Source organism: Entelurus aequoreus, linkage group LG28, assembly GCF_033978785.1.
Source record: "Entelurus aequoreus isolate RoL-2023_Sb linkage group LG28, RoL_Eaeq_v1.1, whole genome shotgun sequence".
Lineage (NCBI taxonomy): Eukaryota > Metazoa > Chordata > Actinopteri > Syngnathiformes > Syngnathidae > Entelurus > Entelurus aequoreus.
The window spans coordinates 3,341,002-3,363,426 of NC_084758.1; the positions used below are offsets into that span (position 1 = coordinate 3,341,002).

Genomic DNA, 22,425 nt, shown 5'->3' on the forward strand with positions numbered 1-22,425 from the left:
ATAATAACATTAATTACTTTATGTAACATTAATTACTTGATGTAAATGATCATAAATGATCTTAATTATCACTGAGTGATACCTACAGTGGTACATATATACAGTGGGGAAGGGATTCATACAGACTTGTTCCTGGGTGGATCTCGTATATATATATATATATATATATATATATATATATATATATATATATATATATACCGTAATTTCCGGACTATAAGCCGCACCTGACTATAAGCCGCACCAGCTAAATTTAGGGGGAAATACAGATTGCTCCATATATAAGCCGCACCCGACTATAAGCCGCAGGGTTTTGATGTGTAATTAGCGTAGTATATAGTGTAATTAGCGTAGTATATAGGGGTTCCTGCTACCACGGAGGGGATTGTCGGGACAGAGATGACTGTTTGGGAACGCAAAGCATCCCATTTATTAACAATAAATCTTTCAATCATTCAATCAAACTTTCACATCTTTGACATGGCGAACAGCATTCGTGCAGAGTACAAATAATACAACACTGCAAAGTAATACAAAGTGCTCGCCTGTACGTTATCAAAATAACCAGCCTACCGGTATATGAAAAGTCAGTCTTTAATCATTGTGTCATCGTCTTCCTCCTGCGTACTAAAACCACCGAAATCCTCTTCGTCGGTGTCGGAGAAGAACAGGCCGTATATAAGCCGCACCCTTGTATAAGCCGCAGGGACCAGAACGAGGGGAAAAAGTAGCGGCTTATAGTCCGGAAATTACGGTATATATATATATATATATATATATATATATATATATATATATATATATATATATATATATATATATATTTGTGTATATATATATGTGTATATACTGTATATATATGTGTATATATATATGCATATATATATATATGTGTGTGTGTGTGTTCCACTGTAGGTATCACTTAGTAGTGTAAGTAGTGTAAATAAAGAAGTAATTATAGGTAATGTCATTAACAGTGTTAATGTAACTAATGCAAGTAATACTTTGTAACTAATGTATATTTATACATTTATGCACATACAGTATATACAATACATATATAACATATGTATACAGTATACATATATATTTACTATATATGTGTATATATATATATGTGTGTGTGTATGTATATATGTATACATGCATATGTATGTATACATATACATACACAGGTATGTATATGTATACATACATATGTACAGTATATATGTATGTATATATATATGCATGTATATGTATGTATATGTATGTATATATATGTATGTATGTATGTATATTTATATATATATTTATATTTATATATATATATATATATATATATATATATATATATATATATATATATATATATATATATATATATATATATACATATGCAGTCAGTCCTTGTGTGTAAAGGAGATGATGCAGCAAACATTTCGTACATTTTGCTGTGTTTGACCTTTAACTGTACAACATAACGACCTTTCATCCTCCCGCCACCTTGCCTTCTGGTCACTCAAGGTCACGGCGAGCGACCAAGACGGGCCGGTCAACAGCCTGGTGCGTTACTCCATCGTGAGCGGCGACCCTCTGCGACAGTTTGCCATCCACCCTCGCAGCGGAGAGATCAGCGTCTGTGCCGGACTGGATCGAGAGGAGGTGTGTGTGTGTCATCACAGCATATCATAGCAGTCCCATGTACATGTGTAAATAATCGTGTGTGTGTGTGTGTGTGTGTGTGTGTGTGTGTGTGTGTGTGTGTGTGTGTGTGTGTGTGTGTGTGTGTGTGTGTGTGTGTGTGTGTGTGTGTGTGTGTGTGTGTGTGTGTGTGTGTGTGTGTGTGTGTGTGCGTGCGCAGCGTCCTCATTACTCTCTGACGGTGCAGGCGGCCGATGAAGGTCAGCCTCCTCTCTCCTCCGCAGTTGTGGTGTCTGTCACCATCAACGACGTCAACGACAACCCACCCCTCTTCTCACCTGTGGAACACAGTCTGCACTTAAAGGTGACCATTGTGTCCATTATATTTACTATTTATTTATTATTATTATTATTTATATATATTTATTATATTCTTTGTGTCCGTTATATTTCATATTTATTTATTATTGTTATTATTATTTATTTATTATATATGTTTATTATATTCTTTGTGTCCATTATATTTCATATTTATTTATTATTATAATTATTATTTATTTATTATATATGTTTATTATATTCTTTGTGTCCATTATATTTAATATGTATTTATTATTATTATTATAATTTATTATACATATTTATTATATTCATTGTGTCCATTATATTTCATATTTAGAGCTGTGACTCTTTGGTCACCTGACGCTCACATCACCTTTTCCTGGTGTGACCATTCCATTCACACCAATTCTCACATTTTATTATTTGGCAGAACAATTATAGTGGATTGTTTTCAAAGCAGTTAACATGTTAGAAAACACCTTTTAGTTGCCAGGAGATGACCTAAAAATATATATTTTTAAATTAATTATTATTGAAGAAAAAAAATAATTTATAATAATATTAATATTAATATTAAAAAATAAATAATAATACTAAATATATATATATATAAATATATATATATATATGTGCGTGTGTCTATATGTGTGTTGTGTGTGTATATAAATATATATATATATATGTATGTGCGTGTGTGTATATGTGTATATATATATATATATGCGTATATGTATGTATATGTGTATATATATATATTATGTGTGTGTGTGTGTGTGTACGTGTATATATATATATATATATATATATATATATATATATATATATATATATATATATATATATATATATATATATATGTGTCTGCTATTGAACTTTGACCTGACTGCATCAAGTTCTTGTGTTGTGTTTGTGCCGCAGGAAGACGAGTCGGTGGGTAGTGGCGTCCTCCAGCTGGTGGTGACGGACAAGGACACACCCAGGAATGGACCCCCCTTCTCCTTCCACATCGTCAGCGGCGACGAGGACCGCCGCTTCCACGTGGACCAGGGGGGCCTGCTGTCGCTGGCGGCCCCCCTCAGGAGGAAGACCCGAGCTCAGCACCAACTTAAGATCCAGGTGAGGCAGTTTGCAGTAATATCAGCTTCAGATTTCCTCTCCACATTCACCTGCCACTCCGCCGCTTTTATTTCATGAAAAAGGAAAACTTTTTGTCGCTTCTCACTTTCTTCATCACATGTGATTCCATGACGTGTATACGTGCTGTAATCCCAGCCTGGAGACGAGGGCTCGACCGTAGGGCTGAAAACTGTATCACGATACAAACATTTTTACTGGTCGATATCCATAATTATTGAGCGGTATAGTTCGGTTGGTAGAGTGGCCTTGCCAGCAACTTGAGTGTTCCAGGTTCGATCCCCGCTTACGCCATCCTAGTCACTGCCGTTGTGTCCTTGGGCAAGACACTTTACCCACCTGCTCCCAGTGCCACCCACACTGCTTTAAATGTAACTTACATATTGGGTTCCACTATGTAAAAGCGCTTTGAGTCATTAGAGAAAAAGCGCTATATAAATATAATTCACAATTCACATATATTTTATGACCTATGAAAAAAACCGACCTGGGGCCTCGTGTATTAAGAGTTGCGTGGATTTCCTACTAAAAAAACAGACAAACGTTCAAATCCAGAAAACTACGTACGTGATAAAATATTAAGATGTATCAATGTCTGCATTAAACACTTAATAATAACCGTTTAAAGTGAAGGTACACAAATTAGAGTAATGTGACTCAAGAAAAAGGAAAAACAGTCAATATTCAAATAATTACTTAAGAACAACAACATAAGAACATAAAATAATAATTTAACAATGTCTGCTCTTGACTGATGGGATGGTTGTATCTTTCAGCACATGACTTGTGCTCCCCTTTTGGCTACTGAAGTCAGCGTTATTTTCACTCCTAGATTAAAAAGAAAAAATGTACCCCGCCTTCCGTCCGAATGCAGCTGAGATAGGCTCCAGCATCTCCCAACACCCCAAAAGGGACAAACGGTAGAAAATGGATGGTTGAAAACAAGCACCTTGTCACGTCGTTTTAGCGAAGTTGTTAAGTTAAGAGTCAGTAAATCCACTCATTCAGACAGCTGGGATTTGTAGTTCCTAGGGATTTCTGACTTTCCAACTTTTTCAAACTCGATGGCGAATAATCAGCAGCGGCAGCAACCCTTTTTTTACACTGAATTTTTTTACATTTAATTTTTATACACTCAATTTATTTACACTTAATTTTTATACACTGAATTTAGTTACACACACGTTTTTTACACTGAATTTTTTTACATTTAATTTTTATACACTCAATTTATTTACACTTAATTTTTATACACTGAATTTGGTTACACACACGTTTTTTACACTGAATTTTTTTACATTTAATTTTTATACACTCAATTTATTTACACTTAATTTTTAAACACTGAATTTAGTTACACACACGTTTTTTACACTGAATTTTTATATCCTGATTTTTTTTACATTGAATTTGTATACACTGAATTTATTTACACAGAATTTTTACACCCTGATTTTTTTTTACACTGAATTTATTTACACTGAATTTTTTTACACTGAATTTTTATAGACTAAATTTTTTTACACTGAATCTTTATACATTGAATTATTTACACTGAATTTTTTTTTTACAGTGAAATTTTATAATCTGAATTTAGTATCACTATTTTTTTACACTGAATTTTTGTACACAAGTTTTTTCACGCTGAATTTTTTTTACACTGAATTTTTTTCAAAGAAATTGTCAACATAATTTGATGTAAAAAAAACTTCAGTTGACAAAACTCAAAGGCCCAAGATTGAGTTGGATGAATTGAGTGTAAAAAAAGCAAAGTTTAGTAGTGACGACTGACGGTGAAAGATGGCTGTGTGTTCCAAGACACTAACAAAGATGGCTGTGTGTTCCAAGACACTAACAAAGATGGCTGTGTGTTCCAAGACACTAACAAAGATGGCTGTGTGTTCCAAACACTAAGAAAGATGGCTGTGTGTTCCAGGTGACGGACAGTGGTCACCCTCCCCTCTCGTCCATCTGCGTGGTCACCATCAAGGTCAGCGAGCAGAGCAAGTACCCCCCCTCCGTCCTCCCCCTGGAGGTCTTCATCACCACCACCGGGGAGATCTTTGCTCACCGCCTGATCGGCCGGCTCCACGCCTCGGACCAGGACCCGCAGGACACGCTGGCCTACGGGCTGGTCTCCCAGGACCCGGCCGAGCCGCGCTTCTCCGTGGACCCCCTGGAGGGTAAAATCTGGGCGGAAGAAGACCTGCGGGAGGGTTCCTACTCGCTCAACGTCAGCGTGACGGACGGCAGGTTCAGCGTCTGGACCGGGGTCAAAGTTCACGTGTGGGCGGCCACTCAGAGGGCGCTGGACTCGGGCCTGACCCTGCAGCTGGCTGAGGTCTCTCCGGAGGTGTTTCTGGGCGATTACTGGAGGGGTCTTCAGCGCAGCCTGGGTCTAGGTCTGGGTTTGGTCAGGCAAGACCTTCACCTGGCCAGCCTGCAGGTGCCGCCTCACACCCAGGTTCTGGAGGTTCTGCTCATCTGGAGGCCTCAGAGTGGACTCATCCGGCCTCTCCCGACCAACAAACTAGCAGGTGATCCTCGCCGACTCCAGAACTGAACTGAGCCCGAAGCATGACCAGAAACCTTTCAATGTGTCATGTGACCTCGCTCAGGCGTCCTGTCGGACATCGAAGACTCTCTGGGCCTGAGCGTTCTCAAGGTGAGCCACAACGGCTGTCTGGGCAGCGGGTGTCCGCCGCGGGGCTGCAGGAACGCCGTACACCTGGCGGGAGACGCCGTGACCCAATTCAGCACCGCCAGGGTGGCCTACATCACGCCAAGGCACAGCTGGGAGAGCGTCTGCCCCTGTAACGGTAAGGAATGCTTTTTGCTTCCATGTGAAGACCCGATAAGTCTAACAGGGCAGTAAAACGGCTGATCAAACAAAACAAAAGTCATCGTCATTGGTGAATTTACTGAGGAATTGAGGGTGCGGCTTATATATGGAGCAATCTGTATTTTCCCCTAAATTTAGCTGGTGCGGCTTATAGTCCGGAAATTACGGTGTATATATATATGTATATATTTGTGTGTATATACATATATGTATGTATATATATATACAGTATATATATGTATGTACATATATATATATATAAATATATGCTGATCAAACAAAACAAAAGTCATCGTCATTGGTGAATTTACTGAGGAATTTGTGAAATATTGCCAAACTAAGTTAATAATACTAACACAGACACTCGTAAACGTGTTAGCATATTAGCTAATGCTGACAACGCTAGCTTCATTCATTACGTTAGCACATAGAAATATGCGTGAAAACACTCCGACAGACATCACACATGGGACACTTTAGTAAGTAAGAATTGTTGTAGTTATATTGTAAAACTTACAAACGATGAACGAAGAATCCATGCGAGTAGAAACGCTATGGAAAGTTTGACGTCCGGTTTAAGGCCTTCAAACAGGAAGTACATAGTCAATCTGCGATACCTGCAGTGAGCGAATTTGTCCAGAAGATGGCGCCTTAGCACAAACAATAACACACTTTTCTAGTCCTCCGCTCGGGTGGAATGAAAACAAGTCAACACAAAACATTATGGGCATTACCAAAAAAAAAAAGGAAATTAGCCGCACCATTTGATAAGCCGCAGGGTTCAAAGTGCAGGAAACAAGTAACGGTGCTCCTGAGTTAAAGTTGCAGATCAATTTGAATTTATTTTAATTTAATATGTTTTTTGTTTTTTTGGGATTGTGAAATGTTCATAAATTGAATATTTGTTTTTAATTTCAGGCAAACTAATGCACTAAATCTTTTCTGTTACAGACTAAAAACAATGTTAATAAAGTTATTCTGTGTCATAAGTTGATCTATATTTCTTTATCTTAATTTCAATAACGAACACCATGAATTGATTAACGTGGACCCCGACTTAAACAAGTTGAAAACTTATTCGAGTGTTACCATTTAGTTGTCAATTGTACGGAATATGTACTGTACTGTGCAATCTACTAATAAAAGTTTCAATCAATCAATCAAAAACACAAAGCTATGCAGAGGTGTACTTATAACAATTTTATCGACAAATGATAATGTTTATAACCGTGGGGGGGAGTCGCGTAATGTTTTCCACCTCCCAGGGGGGCGATAACAAACAATAATTGAGCACCATTGCTTTAATGCTTCAGTCAGACGCAGGATTCTCACAGGAATTCACCCAGACCCACTATAGTAATGCTGAGCCAATCAGTGGCCACGATACTGAACTCTGCGGTCTCATCTCGTGGCAAATGCCACAGTATTTAAGTTGTTGGTTCATTTGGACATTTATATGCATTTATAGGCCAAAATATGTAGAATATAGGCAACAATATGTAGAATATAGGCAACAATATGTAGAATATAGGCAAAAATATGTAGAATATAGGCAAAAATATGTAGAATATAGGCAACAATATGTAGAATATAGGCAAAAATATGTAGAATATAGGCAACAATATGTAGAATATAGGCAAAAATATGTAGAATATAGGCAACAATATGTAGAATATAGGCAAACATATGTAGAATATAGGCAACAATATGTAGAATATAGGCAAAAATATGTAGAATATAGGCAAAAATATGTAGAATATAGGCAAAAATATGTAGAATATAGGCAACAATATGTAGAATATAGGCAAAAATATGTAGAATATAGGCAACAATATGTAGAATATAGGCAACAATATGTAGAATATAGGCAACAATATGTAGAATATAGGCAACAATATGTAGAATATAGGCAACAATATGTAGAATATAGGCAAAAATATGTAGAATATAGGCAAAAATATGTAGAATATAGGCAACAATATGTAGAATATAGGCAACAATATGTAGAATATAGCCCAAAAACCATTGAAATAATGTGGCAAAGATTGAAGACACAAACGCGGAGGCGAGAAGACTGTTTACATTCTTTTCATTCCACTCTGCTGTTTTTATTTGGCGACAATTAAAGCTGCGTCCTCCTACCTGACGAGCGGACGTTGGCGTGAAGGCGCTTGGCCGCGCCACATGATTATCCTGCTGATTTGCGTGGGCGTTCCTGCGAGGATTAGCAGAATCAAATCATTATCCGCTTGTTTGGGAATTTCTTTGGCCTGAAATGCGTTTGGTCTTAGGAGACTGCAGCGGGCTGATAAGACGCTGCAGTGAAGCGTCTGTCTTTCATTTAACAAGCAGATGAAGTTTGGACCTCTGGAACCTTCTTTCATTTCAAAAATCCAATTAGATAAAACTATTTTGTGTTTTTTCTTCATTACCTTATCTTCATCCTGACATTTCCCTCCCTCCTCTTTGAGATGTGATGGACTAAAAAGTACTTTCAATTTGTTTTCCTCTGCCTTGTTTCCCGGACTATAGAAAACTTGGCTGTAAAAGTGACTAAACTTTGAGGGTCTAGCACTCCCGTGACCCCGTCACAAGGACAAGCGGTAGAAAATGGATGAATCGACGCTTTGAGCAATGAATGAAGAGTCCATACAAGTAGAAACGCGACAGACGGCTAGACCAGTGGTCCCCAGCCACCGGTACCAATCGTTCCGTGGACCGATTGGTACCGGGCCGCGGCTGCACAAGAAATAAAAAATAGAAAAATAATGTATTTTTTTATTTTTTATTATTTTATTTTTTTAAAAATTAAATCAACATAAAAAACACAATATATACATTATATATCAATATAAATCAATAAAGTCTGCAGGGATACAGTCCGTAAGCACACATGATTGTATTTTTTTGACAAAAAATAAATAAAAAAATACCATAACCAAACAACCCCCAATTGACTTTGTACATATGTACATATATATCTATATATATATACCGGACTATAAGCCGCTACTTTTTCCCTTCGTTCTGGTCCCTGCGGCTTATACAAGAGTGCGGCTTATTTACGGCCTGTTCTTCTCCGACACCGACGAAGAGGATTTCGGTGGTTTTAGTACGCAGGGGGAAGACGATGACACGATGATTAAAGACTGACTTTTCTGGCTGGTTATTTTGATAGCGTACATGCGAGCACTTTGTATTACTTTGCACCGTTGTATTATTTGTACTCTGCACGAATGCTGTTCGCCATGTCAAAGATGTGAAAGTTTGATTAAATGATTGAAAGATTTATAGTTAATAAATGGGACGCTTTGCGTTCCCAAACAGTCATCTCTGTCCCGACAATCCCCTCCGTGGTAGCAGGAACCCCTATATACTACGCTAATTACACATCAAAACCTTGCGGCTTATAGTCGGGTGCGGCTTATATATGGAGCAATCTGTATTTTCCCCTAAATTTAGCTGGTGCTGCTTATAGTCCGGAAATTACGGTGTATATATATGTATATATTTGTGTGTATATACATATATGTATGTATATATATATACAGTATATATATGTATGTACATATATATATATATATATATATATATATATATATATATATATATATATATAAATATATGTATATATATATATAATGATACATTTGATAATACATTTAATATATAATATAATATATATAATTTAAATGTAATAATAAAATAATATATATTTAATTAAAAAGAAAATTACATTAAAGCTGAAAATAAACGTCCCACTGGGAGGAGGCCCCGCGGCAGACCAAGGACCAGATGGGGGGATTACATCTCCTCTCTGGCCTGGGAACGCTTCGGGATTCCCCAGGAGGAAGTCGCAAATGTTGCTCTGGAGAGGGAAGTCTGGGGGTCTTTGCTGGAGCTGCTGTCCCCGCGACCCGATTCCGGATAAGCGGTTGAAGATGGATGGATGGATGAAAATAAAATTAAAAAGAATAAGATGAAATTAATAAAAACTAATACAATAGAAAATAAAATGAATAAATAAAAATAAGATTAATCAAAAAACTACACTAAAAAAACACAATCAACTTGAAATAATAATAATGTAACAAACTTGTAATATTATTAAATATAAATACATATATTTATGTATATAATAATACATTTAATATATGATATAAAATATTTAATTTAAATGTAATAATAAAATAATATATATATTTAATTTAAAAAAAATTACATTAAAGCTGAAAATAAAATTTAAAAAATAAGATGAAATTAATAAAAACGAATAATACAATAGAAAATAAAGTGAATAAATAAAAGTAAGATTAATCAAAAAAACTACAATAAAAAAAATAAACCAAAACACAATCAACTTTAAAAAAAATTAAATGAATGTAAGCAACATCAGGACAAGTTTTGTTTCTCCACCACTGAAACTCACTAAAGCTTGTGCCTATAATAAGTACATTTTATATTTACAACAGCCTATCTAAGTCTCTACTTTACATGCATAAACATCTTGCACATCCTCAGAACAATTATTCATTTGAGACATTTCAATCCAGAAGCTTCAAAAGGTCCATTTTGTCTCCGATTAGAAGTCACCTTCTGCAGCCAATGGATTGTTCCTCCTTCTTTTGCTTCCACTTTCTGTACCTCCTGCGGTGTCATGCGTCACGCATCTGAGATCAGACGCCACCTTCACGGCGTTGTCGTCTCGGCTCTCATGAACTCAAGATGGAGCGTTTGAGCAAAGACTTCAGATGTTGACTCGATGTCCTCAGTCTCATCTCGTCAGGGACGTGTCCGTTCTGGTTTGGTCACAATTATCATCAACAACTTGGTGTGTGGTGTCCTTTCAGAGTCGGCGCTGAGGTTCAGAGAGCGGGCCTACCTCAGGTACCTCCACGGGATGGATGAGGAGCAGCAGCACTTCAGACTCTCCCTGAGGTTCAGAACCTTCCAGGAAGAAGGTCTGCTCATGTTGGCCAACGGCACAGACTGGGGAAGCTTGCAGGTGAGCATCTTACTGACTGAAGACTGGGCCAAGGTTCTTGCTGGGCCAGGGTGGACAGCTTTCTCAGATGGTTGATCAATCTCTAAGCAGGTTTACTCCAGAGTTGTCCAAACTACAGCCCGCCAGACCTCACAAGTCTAATAAGTAATCTGTCTCGCAGCTTCATTTTACATTTTTTGCCAGCCTAATTGCTGCAAACTTGCCGCCATCTTGAGGACAACGTCCATAAATTTGAGTGTGTACCGCATGGCATTTACCTATATGACCCAATCCAAACATGGCACAAATTAACCAACGCAAAAAGTCCACAAAGACGGTCACACGTAACACAACCTGCTCACTGAACTTGATGGTTAATACAGAAAATGTCCAAGCACAACACATAATTCAAAATGACACCCCTTTAAAAACCCTGCAATGCATGATGGGGAAAATGCAAAACACTCTCTCCACACTTGTCCATGTTTGGCACATTTTAGCTGCTCGATATTTCTGATTGATTACAAAACTTTAAGGAGGTCGTCATGGAAGTAAACAACGTAGGTGTCCAACTTTTACATACTCTTAATATCCAATTATATTGATTATATATATATATATATATATATATATATATATATATATATATATATATATATATATATATATATATATATATATGTGTATATGTGTATATATATATATATATATGTGTATATGTGTATATATATGTATGTGTATATATATGTGTATATATGTATGTGTATATATATGTGTATGTATATATATGTGTATGTATATATACATATATATATATGTGTATATGTGTATATATATGTGTATATATGTATGTGTATATATATGTGTATGTATATATATGTGTATGTATATATACATATATATATATATATATATATGTGGAACATTTGTTTGGTGGAACATTTGGTGCAACAGTTTGTTATGTATATATATATATATATATATATATATATATATATATATATATATATATATATATATATATATGTGTGTATATGTGTATATATATGTGTATATATGTGTATGTATATATACATATATATATACATATATATATATATGTGTATATATGTATGTGTATATATATGTGTATGTATATATATGTGTATGTATATATACATATATATATGTATATATATATATATATATATATATATATATATATATATATATATATATATATATATATATATATATATATATATATATATATATGTGGAACATTTGTTTGGTGGAACATTTGGTGCAACAGTTTGTTATGTGGAACATTTATTTGGTGGAACATTTGTTTGGTGGAACATTTGTTAGGTGGAACATTTGTTAGGTGGAACATTTGTTAGGTGGAACAGTTGTTAGGTGGAACATTTGTTTGGTGGAACATTTGTTTGGTGGAACATTTGTTAGGTGGAACATTTGTTTGGTGGAACATTTGTTTGGTGGAACATTTGTTAGGTGGAACATTTGTTTGGTGGAACATTTGTTTGGTGGAACATTTTGTTAGGTGGAACATTTGTTTGGTGGAACATTTGTTAGGTGGAACATTTGTTAGGTGGAACATTTGTTTGGTGGAACATTTTGTTAGGTGGAACATTTGTTTGGTGGAACATTTGTTTGGTGGAACATTTGTTAGGTGGAACATTTGTTAGGTGGAACATTTGTTTGGTGGAACATTTGTTAGGTGGAACATTTGTTAGGTGGAACATTTGTTAGGTGGAACATTTGTTTGGTGGAACATTTTGTTAGGTGGAACATTTGTTTGGTGGAACATTTGTTAGGTGGAACATTTGTTAGGTGGAATATTTTTTGGTAAGACATTTGTTAGGTGGAACATTTGTTTGGTGGAACATTTGTTAGGTGGAACATTTTGTTAGGTGGAACATTTGTTAGGTGGAACATTTGTTTGGTGGAACATTTGTTAGGTGGAACATTTGTTTGGTGGAACATTTGTTAGGTGGAACATTTGTTTGGTGGAACATTTGTTAGGTGGAACATTTGTTTGGTGGAACATTTGTTAGGTGGAACATTTGTTAGGTGGAACATTTGTCAAGTGGAACATTTGTCAAGTGGAACATTTGTTAGGTGGAACATTTGTTTTTGGAACATTTGTCAAGTGGAACATTTTGTTAGGTGGAACATTTGTCAAGTGGAACATTTGTCAAGTGGAACATTTGTCAAGTGGAACATTTGTTAGGTGGAACATTTGTCAAGTGGAACATTTGTCTGGTGGAACATTTGTTAGGTGGAACATTTTGTTAGGTGGAACATTTGTCAAGTGGAACATTTGTTTGGTGGAACATTTGTTAGGGGGAACATTTGTTTGGTGGAACATTTGTTAGGTGGAACATTTGTTAGGTGGAACAGTTGTTAGGTGGAACATTTGTTTGGTGGAACATTTGTTTGGTGGAACATTTGTTAGGTGGAACATTTGTTTGGTGGAACATTTGTTTGGTGGAACATTTGTTAGGTGGAACATTTGTTTGGTGGAACATTTGTTTGGTGGAACATTTTGTTAGGTGGAACATTTGTTTGGTGGAACATTTGTTAGGTGGAACATTTGTTAGGTGGAACATTTGTTAGGTGGAACATTTGTTTGGTGGAACATTTTGTTAGGTGGAACATTTGTTTGGTGGAACATTTGTTTGGTGGAACATTTGTTAGGTGGAACATTTGTTAGGTGGAACATTTGTTTGGTGGAACATTTGTTAGGTGGAACATTTGTTAGGTGGAACATTTGTTAGGTGGAACATTTGTTTGGTGGAACATTTTGTTCGGTGGAACATTTGTTTGGTGGAACATTTGTTAGGTGGAACATTTGTTAGGTGGAACATTTGTTAGGTGGAATATTTTTTGGTAAGACATTTGTTAGGTGGAACATTTGTTTGGTGGAACATTTGTTAGGTGGAACATTTGTTTGGTGGAACATTTGTTAGGTGGAACATTTGTTAGGTGGAACATTTGTTTGGTGGAACATTTGTTAGGTGGAACATTTGTTTGGTGGAACATTTGTTAGGTGGAACATTTGTTTGGTGGAACATTTGTTAGGTGGAACATTTGTTAGGTGGAACATTTGTCAAGTGGAACATTTGTCAAGTGGAACATTTGTTAGGTGGAACATTTGTTTGTGGAACATTTGTCAAGTGGAACATTTTGTTAGGTGGAACATTTGTCAAGTGGAACATTTGTCTGGTGGAACATTTGTTAGGTGGAACATTTTGTTAGGTGGAACATTTTTCAAGTGGAACATTTGTTTGGTGGAACATTTGTTAGGGGGAACATTTGTTTCACCTAACAAATGTTTTCATTTCATTTTTCATCCAGTCTTACCTAAAACTAACTCCAACTTCCTTCCTTTGATATCAGTCCAGATCAGCGCCAGCGTTCACAAGATGGCGATTTTACTGCGTCGGTTAGCGTTCAAGCGGCGCCCGTTAGCGTGAGCCGGAGAACGACTCGCGGCGCTTTGATTGCGTCCAGCTGTGCGAGTTAATGTTCACTCTCGCTCTCGGATCGCCGGCGTGCATGCTAATGCGGGACGGCGCTCCTCCCCCGCTGACACGTTTTATTACCAGCCACAACCAAACCAGCGTGTGCACTCACTGATGCTTTTATCACTGAGCAGCAGTTAGCAAGTGTGTGTGTGTGTGTGTGTGTGTGTGTGTGTGTGTGTGTGTGTGTGTGTGTGTGTGTGTGTGTGTGTGTGTGTGTGTGTGTGTGTGTGTGTGTGTGTGTGTGTGTGTGTGTGTGTGTGTGTGTGTGTGTGTGTGGGAAAGACAAGCATACAAGTGTAGTCGTAGCATATCAGAAAGCAGCAGGAAGCTCCCAAAAAGTGCCGTGGCGCTCGGTTCCGATGATTTCCGAAGGACCGAGGCGGTGGAGCTTTTGGCCTCGCCGGATTTCGCCTCGTAAAGAACATAATGTCATGGCTGTCTTGAGTTTCCAATCTGGGCGGCGTGGCGTAGTGGGTAGAGCAACCGTGCCAGAAACCTGAGGGTTGCAGGTTCGCTCCCCGCCTCTTACCATCCAAAAATCGCTGCCGTTGTGTCCTTGGGCAGGACACTTCACCCTTTGCCCCCGGTGCCGCTCACACCGGTGAAATGAAGGATGAATGAATGGTAGGTGGTGGTCGGAGGGGCCGTAGGCGCAAACTGGCAGCCTCGCTTCCGTCAGTCTACCCCAGGGCAGCTGTGGCTACAAATGTAGCTTACCACCAACAGGTGTGAATGAATGATGGGTTCCCACTTCTCTGTGAGCGCTTTGAGTATCTAACAATAGAAAAAGCGCGATATAAATCTAATCCATTATTATTATCTGAAATATCAAGTGTCATTTTGGATTATGTGTTGTGCATGGACATTTTTTTTTAATATAACATCCACAAAGCTCAGTGAGCAGGTTGTGTTATGTTTGACCGTGTTGGTTGACTTTCCGTGTTGGTTTTTTTGCGCCATTAGTGGGAAAGGTTGTTTTTGGATGGGGCAATATGTAAAACTGCCGTGCCGTGTGCACTTCAAAGTGCAATTCATGGTCACTAATCTGCTTAGGTGGCGGCAATTGTACTGTCAGATATTTCAAATTGAGATTCCGTGTTAAACTCCTGACATCGCACGGCGGCGTGTCGCACCCGCAGATTGGACACCGCTGCTGTAAATCCTCCGAGCGATCCCTTTTTGAATCTATCTCTCCCAGCGGAGATGTCGCCCAGAGATTTAAAATAGATGACGAGGCTCGTCTTGTTCTGTTTGTTCAGCATCTTCCCCCGCGTATGAAAGACTCTCCTCAGGTCTAAGGAAGCGGCGGCGTGTCCGTAAGAATGAAGCCAGCATAAAACATCACAGGCCGGTCTAACAAGAGCCTGGCTATGCAGGCAGCGAGCTCATTACGCGGGAGGAGCGCTGAGTGTGCACAAACAGCGCCGAGGCGGAGGGAAACCGGCCGCCTCCGCGCCGAGCCGCTCCCCGGGGGGGCCACGTCACATTGTCAACACAAACACGTCGGCGTTTATCTCGCCCGCGCACGTCCGAGGTGCAATGTCAACGCCACGCCACTCTGACGGGAACGTGTCGGCGTGCGCTCATCGAATTTACGGAACCTTCATAGTCAGTAAGAGTGTTAACTAGTGCGCTAAATGCTATTAAAGTGCTCATAAAAAAGACTTTTATTGAGGTGGTTAGAATATAATAGAAAGTACTTTATTGATCCCTGGGGGAAATTCAGCACCACAGTTCGCTCACAATAGACAATAAACACTTAGGTATTTTTTACATGTGAATAATATAAATACAGTCTATTATACAGCATTATTCACATGTGAATAATATAAATACATTCTATTATACAGCATTATTCACATGTGAATAATATAAATACAGTCTATTATACAGCATTATTCACATGTGAATAATATAAATACAGTCTATTAAACAGCATTATTCACATGTGAATAATATAAATACAGTCTATTATACAGCATTATTCACATGTAAATAATATAAATACATTCTATTATACAGCATTATTCACATGTGAATAATATAAATACAGTCTATTATACAGCATTATTCACATGTGAATAATATAAATACATTCTATTATACATCATTATTCACATGTGAATAATATAAATACAGTCTATTATACAGCATTATTCACACGTGAATAATATAAATACAGTCTATTATACAGCATTATTCACATGTAAATAATATAAATACAGTCTATTATACAGCATTATTCACACGTGAATAATATAAATACAGTCTATTATACAGCATTATTCACATGTAAATAATATAAATACATTCTATTATACAGCATTATTCACATGTGAATAATATAAATACAGTCTATTAAACAGCATTATTCACATGTGAATAATATAAATACAGTCTATTATACATTTAAGTACAGTCAAAAAGGAACATATGCATTATACAGTCGTTGGGACGTGCATGACGCTGACAAAGATGAGAGAAACAAATCCTAAATAAAAGAAAATACAATCCTGTTTTAAACTAGATAAGGTGTGAACGCTCCAATGCTGAAGTTGAAGTGAAATGCTGACAGAATGTAACAATAGTTTGAATGTTGAAGAGCTGACGCTGAACTGAAATGCTAATGGAATGTAGGGTGAATGTAGAAATGGTTTGATTGTTGGAATGATTTGAACGTTGAAGAGTTTGAATTTACAGGAAAACGGGAATTTGGTTTGGAACTTGGGAAAGTGTTAGTTGGAATGTCCAGGATGAGAGCAATGTGTTGATGTTGGAATGGTTTGAATAGGTGGGAAAATGTGGGATTTGTGCAACTTGGAAAAATGTCCCATTCATTTCAATGGGAACTTCCTGGAAATTTGGGGAAAGCGTTTCTTTTTTTTAATGATTAGGAGCATGAATGACCTTAATGAGCTGAATTGGTTGGTGTTGGAATTGGTGAAATCGGGCAAGAAATGTTGAAGTAGTGAATGGTATTAGGGAATTTCGGGAAAATTGGGAATGTTTTTTAACTCGGAAAAAAGGTAGTGTGAATTTCCAGAATGTGTCGAAGGTGGAATGTGTTGATGGGAATTGTGGAAGTTTGAAGAATGTCCCATTCATTTCAATGGGAGTTTCGTGAAAAGCGAGAATTTTTTGGAAAAATTGAGAAATGTTTAAGTAGTAACATGTTGAATTGAGAAATAGTATTACAGAATTCCTGGAATTTCTGGAAAACCGGGAATTTTTCTAGTTTAAAAAAAAACACTTTTTTTTTTTTGTCCTGATTAAGAGGAATGTTTTGACGGCGGAACAGATATATAGTGCGTAAAAAAATGTAGAAGGAGTAGTCGCCAGAAAAAAGGGTACAAATAGGGCTTTGGAAAAGCAGGAATTCTGGAAAATCCTGGAGTTTTTTTTTACTTGAAAAAAAGGAATTTTGAATTTCTAGAATGGTGGAATGTGTTGAAGGTGGAATGGTTTGTATAGGTTGAAAAATGTGGAAATGGTGGAAATTTGAAAAATGGCCAATTCATTTTGAATGGGAAAAATATCCCAGAAAAGCTGGAATTCTGGGAAATCTGGGAATTTTTGGAATTTGTCAAGGGAAAGTCTGCGATTCCCGAATAGGCTGAACAGTTTGAAGTTTGAATCGGGTGAGAAATGTGGAAGGTAGAGCGTGCCAAAATCTGGAGAAGAAGAAGAAGAATAAGTTGAAGTTGAATAATAATAATAAATAGATGAATTTTGGTGTATAAAACCATCTGTGAGAATGTTTGGAGCATTCACACAATAAATACAGTCCTCGATTCAACTTGACATGTCTAACATTTGGCCCAAATTTTCCTTGACAACATATTGACCTACGAATTATTGCCGATCAACGATATTATTGCAGTGATTTTTATGAGACCAAAGTAACCATTGATGTAATGATACATAATAATAATAATAATAATGCATGTCAATTGTATTTCTCCTGTATTTTAACTAGGGCTGCAACTAACGATTGATTTGATCATCGATTAATCTGTCGATTATTACTTCGATTAATCGATTAACAATCGGATAAAAGAGACAAACTACATTTCTATCCTTTCCAGTATTTTATTGGAAAAACCAGCATACTGGCACCATGTTGTGGACATTGGAGGGGCAGCATACACCAACAATAACACAGAAATGTAACTCATCAGAACTGAATCAGATATTGTACACGTTTCTGTTGTGAATAATAAAGGATTCATTTTAGGCTGCCTCTAAATAATAGCATGAAATATTCCAGCACCTTCATAACGTTTAGTTATACTAAAGCGTCACTCAAATCTAAATATATTTATATAGCTTTATCGGCCCGGCTACATTGATCCATTATGAAACCAACCTGAGATATTTCTGTCCGTTACGTTTATTTCCAAATTGGTAACCGTGCGTTTTCTCTCTCAAAACGGAGTCAAATGTGCCGGAGACACATTATCAGCCCCGCATTGCAACAAAGGCAGAACTTTAACGTTACTCACAAAAAAGCTGAACTCATGAATGCTTGTTGCCACTATGGATTTAAAAAGTTACGTACTGTGAGTTCCTCCCTTCATCCATGGCTCCAACATGTTTCTTCTTCAGGTGCTTCTGAAGCAATGTTGTACTTCCGTGCCGTTTTGCAAGATACGGTCTTCTTTGAAGTCTTTAAAGTGAAGTGTTCCCACACTTTTGACGACTTAGGTCGTACACTTTTCTCCATTGAAGCAATAACCTCAAGATGTTTCTCCGCTAAACTATCGGTAGTGTTTTCCTGCGCCATTTTTCGAATTTTTCCAGCAAAGGAGACGGCGTCGTCACGTGAGCTGCACATGACACATCATTGGCTAGCTTACGCCACCTCATGAGACGTAGCCTCAGTGCCGCGCTGGCGCTGTTTTGTACTGTTTTTGTACTTATTTTGATTGTAGTTTCTCAGCTGTTTGTAAATGTTGCAGTTTATAAATAAAGGTTTATAAAAAAAAAACAACAACAAAAAAATAAACAAAACAAAAAAATAACAACAAAAAAAAAAGCATAGTTCCAACGAATCGATGACTAAATTAATCGCCAACTATTTTGGTAATCGATTTTAATCGATTTAATCAATTAGTTGTTGCAGCCCTAATTTTAACATTGGTATTAGAATGAAAACCTTTAAATCTGCGAGCTAAATAAAACATTTGTCTGTCAGCAAAATGTTGAACTTGAATACAAATCACAACCAAAAGCAATGAAATATCTTAAGGAGGTGATTAGGGCTCAAATATACACAATCATAACAACAAATAAAACAGCTAAATAAAGTATTGACAAACAAAGTTGCACTTCAATATTGAACATGTGGGCAGAGGTGGAGTTGTACTTGACTGAAGTGAGCGTCAAGTGCAAAGTAACAATGTAAACACTACACTTTAAACACTTATACGCAAATATAGTGTTGTCCCCATACCAATAGTTTGGTACTGGTACCAAAATGTATCTCGGTACTTTTCTAAATAAAGGGGACCACAAAAAAATTTCATTATTGTCTTTATTGTAACAAAAAATGTTAGGGTACATGAAACATATGTTTATTATTGCAATTTAGTCCTTAAATAAAATAGACAACTTGTCTTTTAGTAGTAAGTGAACAAACAAAGACTCCTAATTAGTCTGCTGACGTATGCAGTAACATATTGTGTCATTTATACACCTATTATTTTGTACACATTAAGAGGGACAAACTGTAAAAATTTATTATTAATCTACTTGTTCATTTCACTGTTAATATCTGCTTATTTTCTGTTTTAACATGTTTTATCTACACTTCTGTTAAAATGTAATAATCACTTATTCTTCTCTTCTTTGATACTTGACATTAGTTTTGGATGATACCACACATTTAGGTATGGATCTGATACCAAGTAGTTACAGGATCATACATTGGTCATATTCAAAGTCCTCATGTGTCCAGGGACATATTTACTGACTTTATAAACATAATAAAAAAAAATTTAAAAAAGGAAAAAACATTTTGTGACGATAAAAAATATCGATGTAATCATAGTAGTATCGACTAGATACGCTATTGTACTTGATATCAGTACAGTGGATGTCATGTATAGATCCACCGATGGCATTTGTTTACATTCAGGAACTATATTTGTGTTAGCGGTGACGCCGGTGAGCTATTGTATCCTCCTACGGTGTGTAGTGAAGCATGTTTAGCTATTCCTTATCCACCAGTGATAATGATACTTGTGAGAAACTTGCTTTGTTTGTCACCATGGAGGCCAGGATTAGTGATTTAGAAGTAGCTAAAACACTGTATTTATATATATATATATTAAATACCAGATGTTTTCCATAGGTCATATATATATATATATATATATATTTACTGTATTTTTATATATATATCATATACCAGATGTTTTCTATAGGTCATATAATTATCAACAATTATCGATATCGACCGATGCAAAACCCTGATATCGTGATACAGTTTTTAGCCTGGTCTCTCATCACTCACACGATGATGAAGCATGAAGATTTCCACCAGCTCTCAACCATCAACTATAATCAGGTGAAGCAGACATGACTAAAATGTGTTTACAAGTCCCTTCCTGGGTATTAACCTGCAAATTGGGTGTGACAGTCGCCGTGTTTACCTAACGGTCGTTCCGGTTGGAACGTGGCCACGTCCCCAGCAGCAGTCCATACCTGCAGGCACACCTCATAGCTGCAGAAAGATTGCTGTCATTTGACAAAGCAATCAATGCGACATGAAAATAAGGTCCAGATGTGACAGAGATGTGAGCGGCACAACACGTGTCAACACACCACAAGATGAGTTCCTGGAATCAATCACGCTTTAGTAAGCTTCAGCCTGTACGAGCTGCACTTTCATGAGAGTCCATTCACAAGGGCTGCTGCCTCATTAGCATATGGGAGGGCTTCCGCCTGTCCATATAAGGGCGTGAGGCAGCAGGCGGATGCCGACACATTTATGTAAGTTAGTAGCGTCACAAAAGGTTGTGCGTGGGTGTGCAAACATAATTACTTGAACAAACCCTCATCATAGTAAACCTCAGTGATACGGAAGCATGGATAACATTATCAACTACAATTTGCATTTCTGGTAGGAAGTGTGTGTGAATGCCCAATGGGTGCGACCCGCCCATACCTGGGAGTGGAACTGAAATGCTTGAATGTCCAGGTTGAGTGGAGTGTGTGGATGTTGGAACGCTTCACATCGGATGAGAAATGTGGGATATGCTGTAGATCAGGGGTGGGCAATTAATTTTTACCGGGGGCCGCATGAGCTACCCGAGCACTGCTGGAGGGCCACATCGACAATATTTCAATTAAATTTTGCTCAATATTATTTTTGATGTATACCGTAAGATAAATAATAATAATAATAATAATTAATAATAATAGTAATACTTCAACATAGTGTGTGTAACAGCATTCCATGACTAATATAAATAAATTAACATTAATAATAAATGACAGTAAAATAGGCACACGTATGACTGAGGAGTCATAGTGTAACTTTGTGTGGTGTTTGAGTTGTCCGACTTTTTGTGTGGCCATAAACGCACCAGTGGTTTAGTGCTATGCGTGTTGGTGACAGATGACAAGTTGCTTTTGGCCTGGTTTGTACGGCAGAAAATGACTAGTTTTTCGAGATAGAAGTGTTTTACTCATGTTTTTGGTGTGGTTATGTCCGAATATAAACAGTTTTGCTCAATAAAGTGATCGATATAATTCCTGTCCTCGAAGCATCTCGATAGACGTTACAATAATTGAACGGTGTTCAATTGAACGGTGTTGACGAACACCGTTAGGGCCGCTTGTTGTCACTGTCACTCAAAGTTGCATTGCAAAATTCCATAGAATAAATATGTTTATTTTGTTTAGAATTCAGATGGGATTTGATTCGGCGCACGGCATATACACGCTTGAGCAGTGCGCAATTGCGCAGG

The 22,425-nt window shown here is 37.1% G+C and overlaps 1 protein-coding gene across 3 annotated transcripts in view; it reads left to right on the top strand.

The window, feature by feature from the left end:
* fat2 (FAT atypical cadherin 2) overlaps window positions 1-22,425 on the top strand; it is a 179,382-nt gene that overhangs the window by 124,671 nt on the left and 32,286 nt on the right. For all 3 annotated transcript variants that reach the window (XM_062039742.1, XM_062039743.1, XM_062039744.1), the window contains 6 exons: window positions 1,507-1,644; window positions 1,844-1,987; window positions 2,884-3,081; window positions 5,036-5,636; window positions 5,718-5,918; window positions 10,792-10,946. In XM_062039742.1, coding sequence (XP_061895726.1) covers window positions 1,507-1,644; window positions 1,844-1,987; window positions 2,884-3,081; window positions 5,036-5,636; window positions 5,718-5,918; window positions 10,792-10,946 — 1,437 coding nt within the window. The remainder of the gene's footprint in view (window positions 1-1,506; window positions 1,645-1,843; window positions 1,988-2,883; window positions 3,082-5,035; window positions 5,637-5,717; window positions 5,919-10,791; window positions 10,947-22,425) is intronic.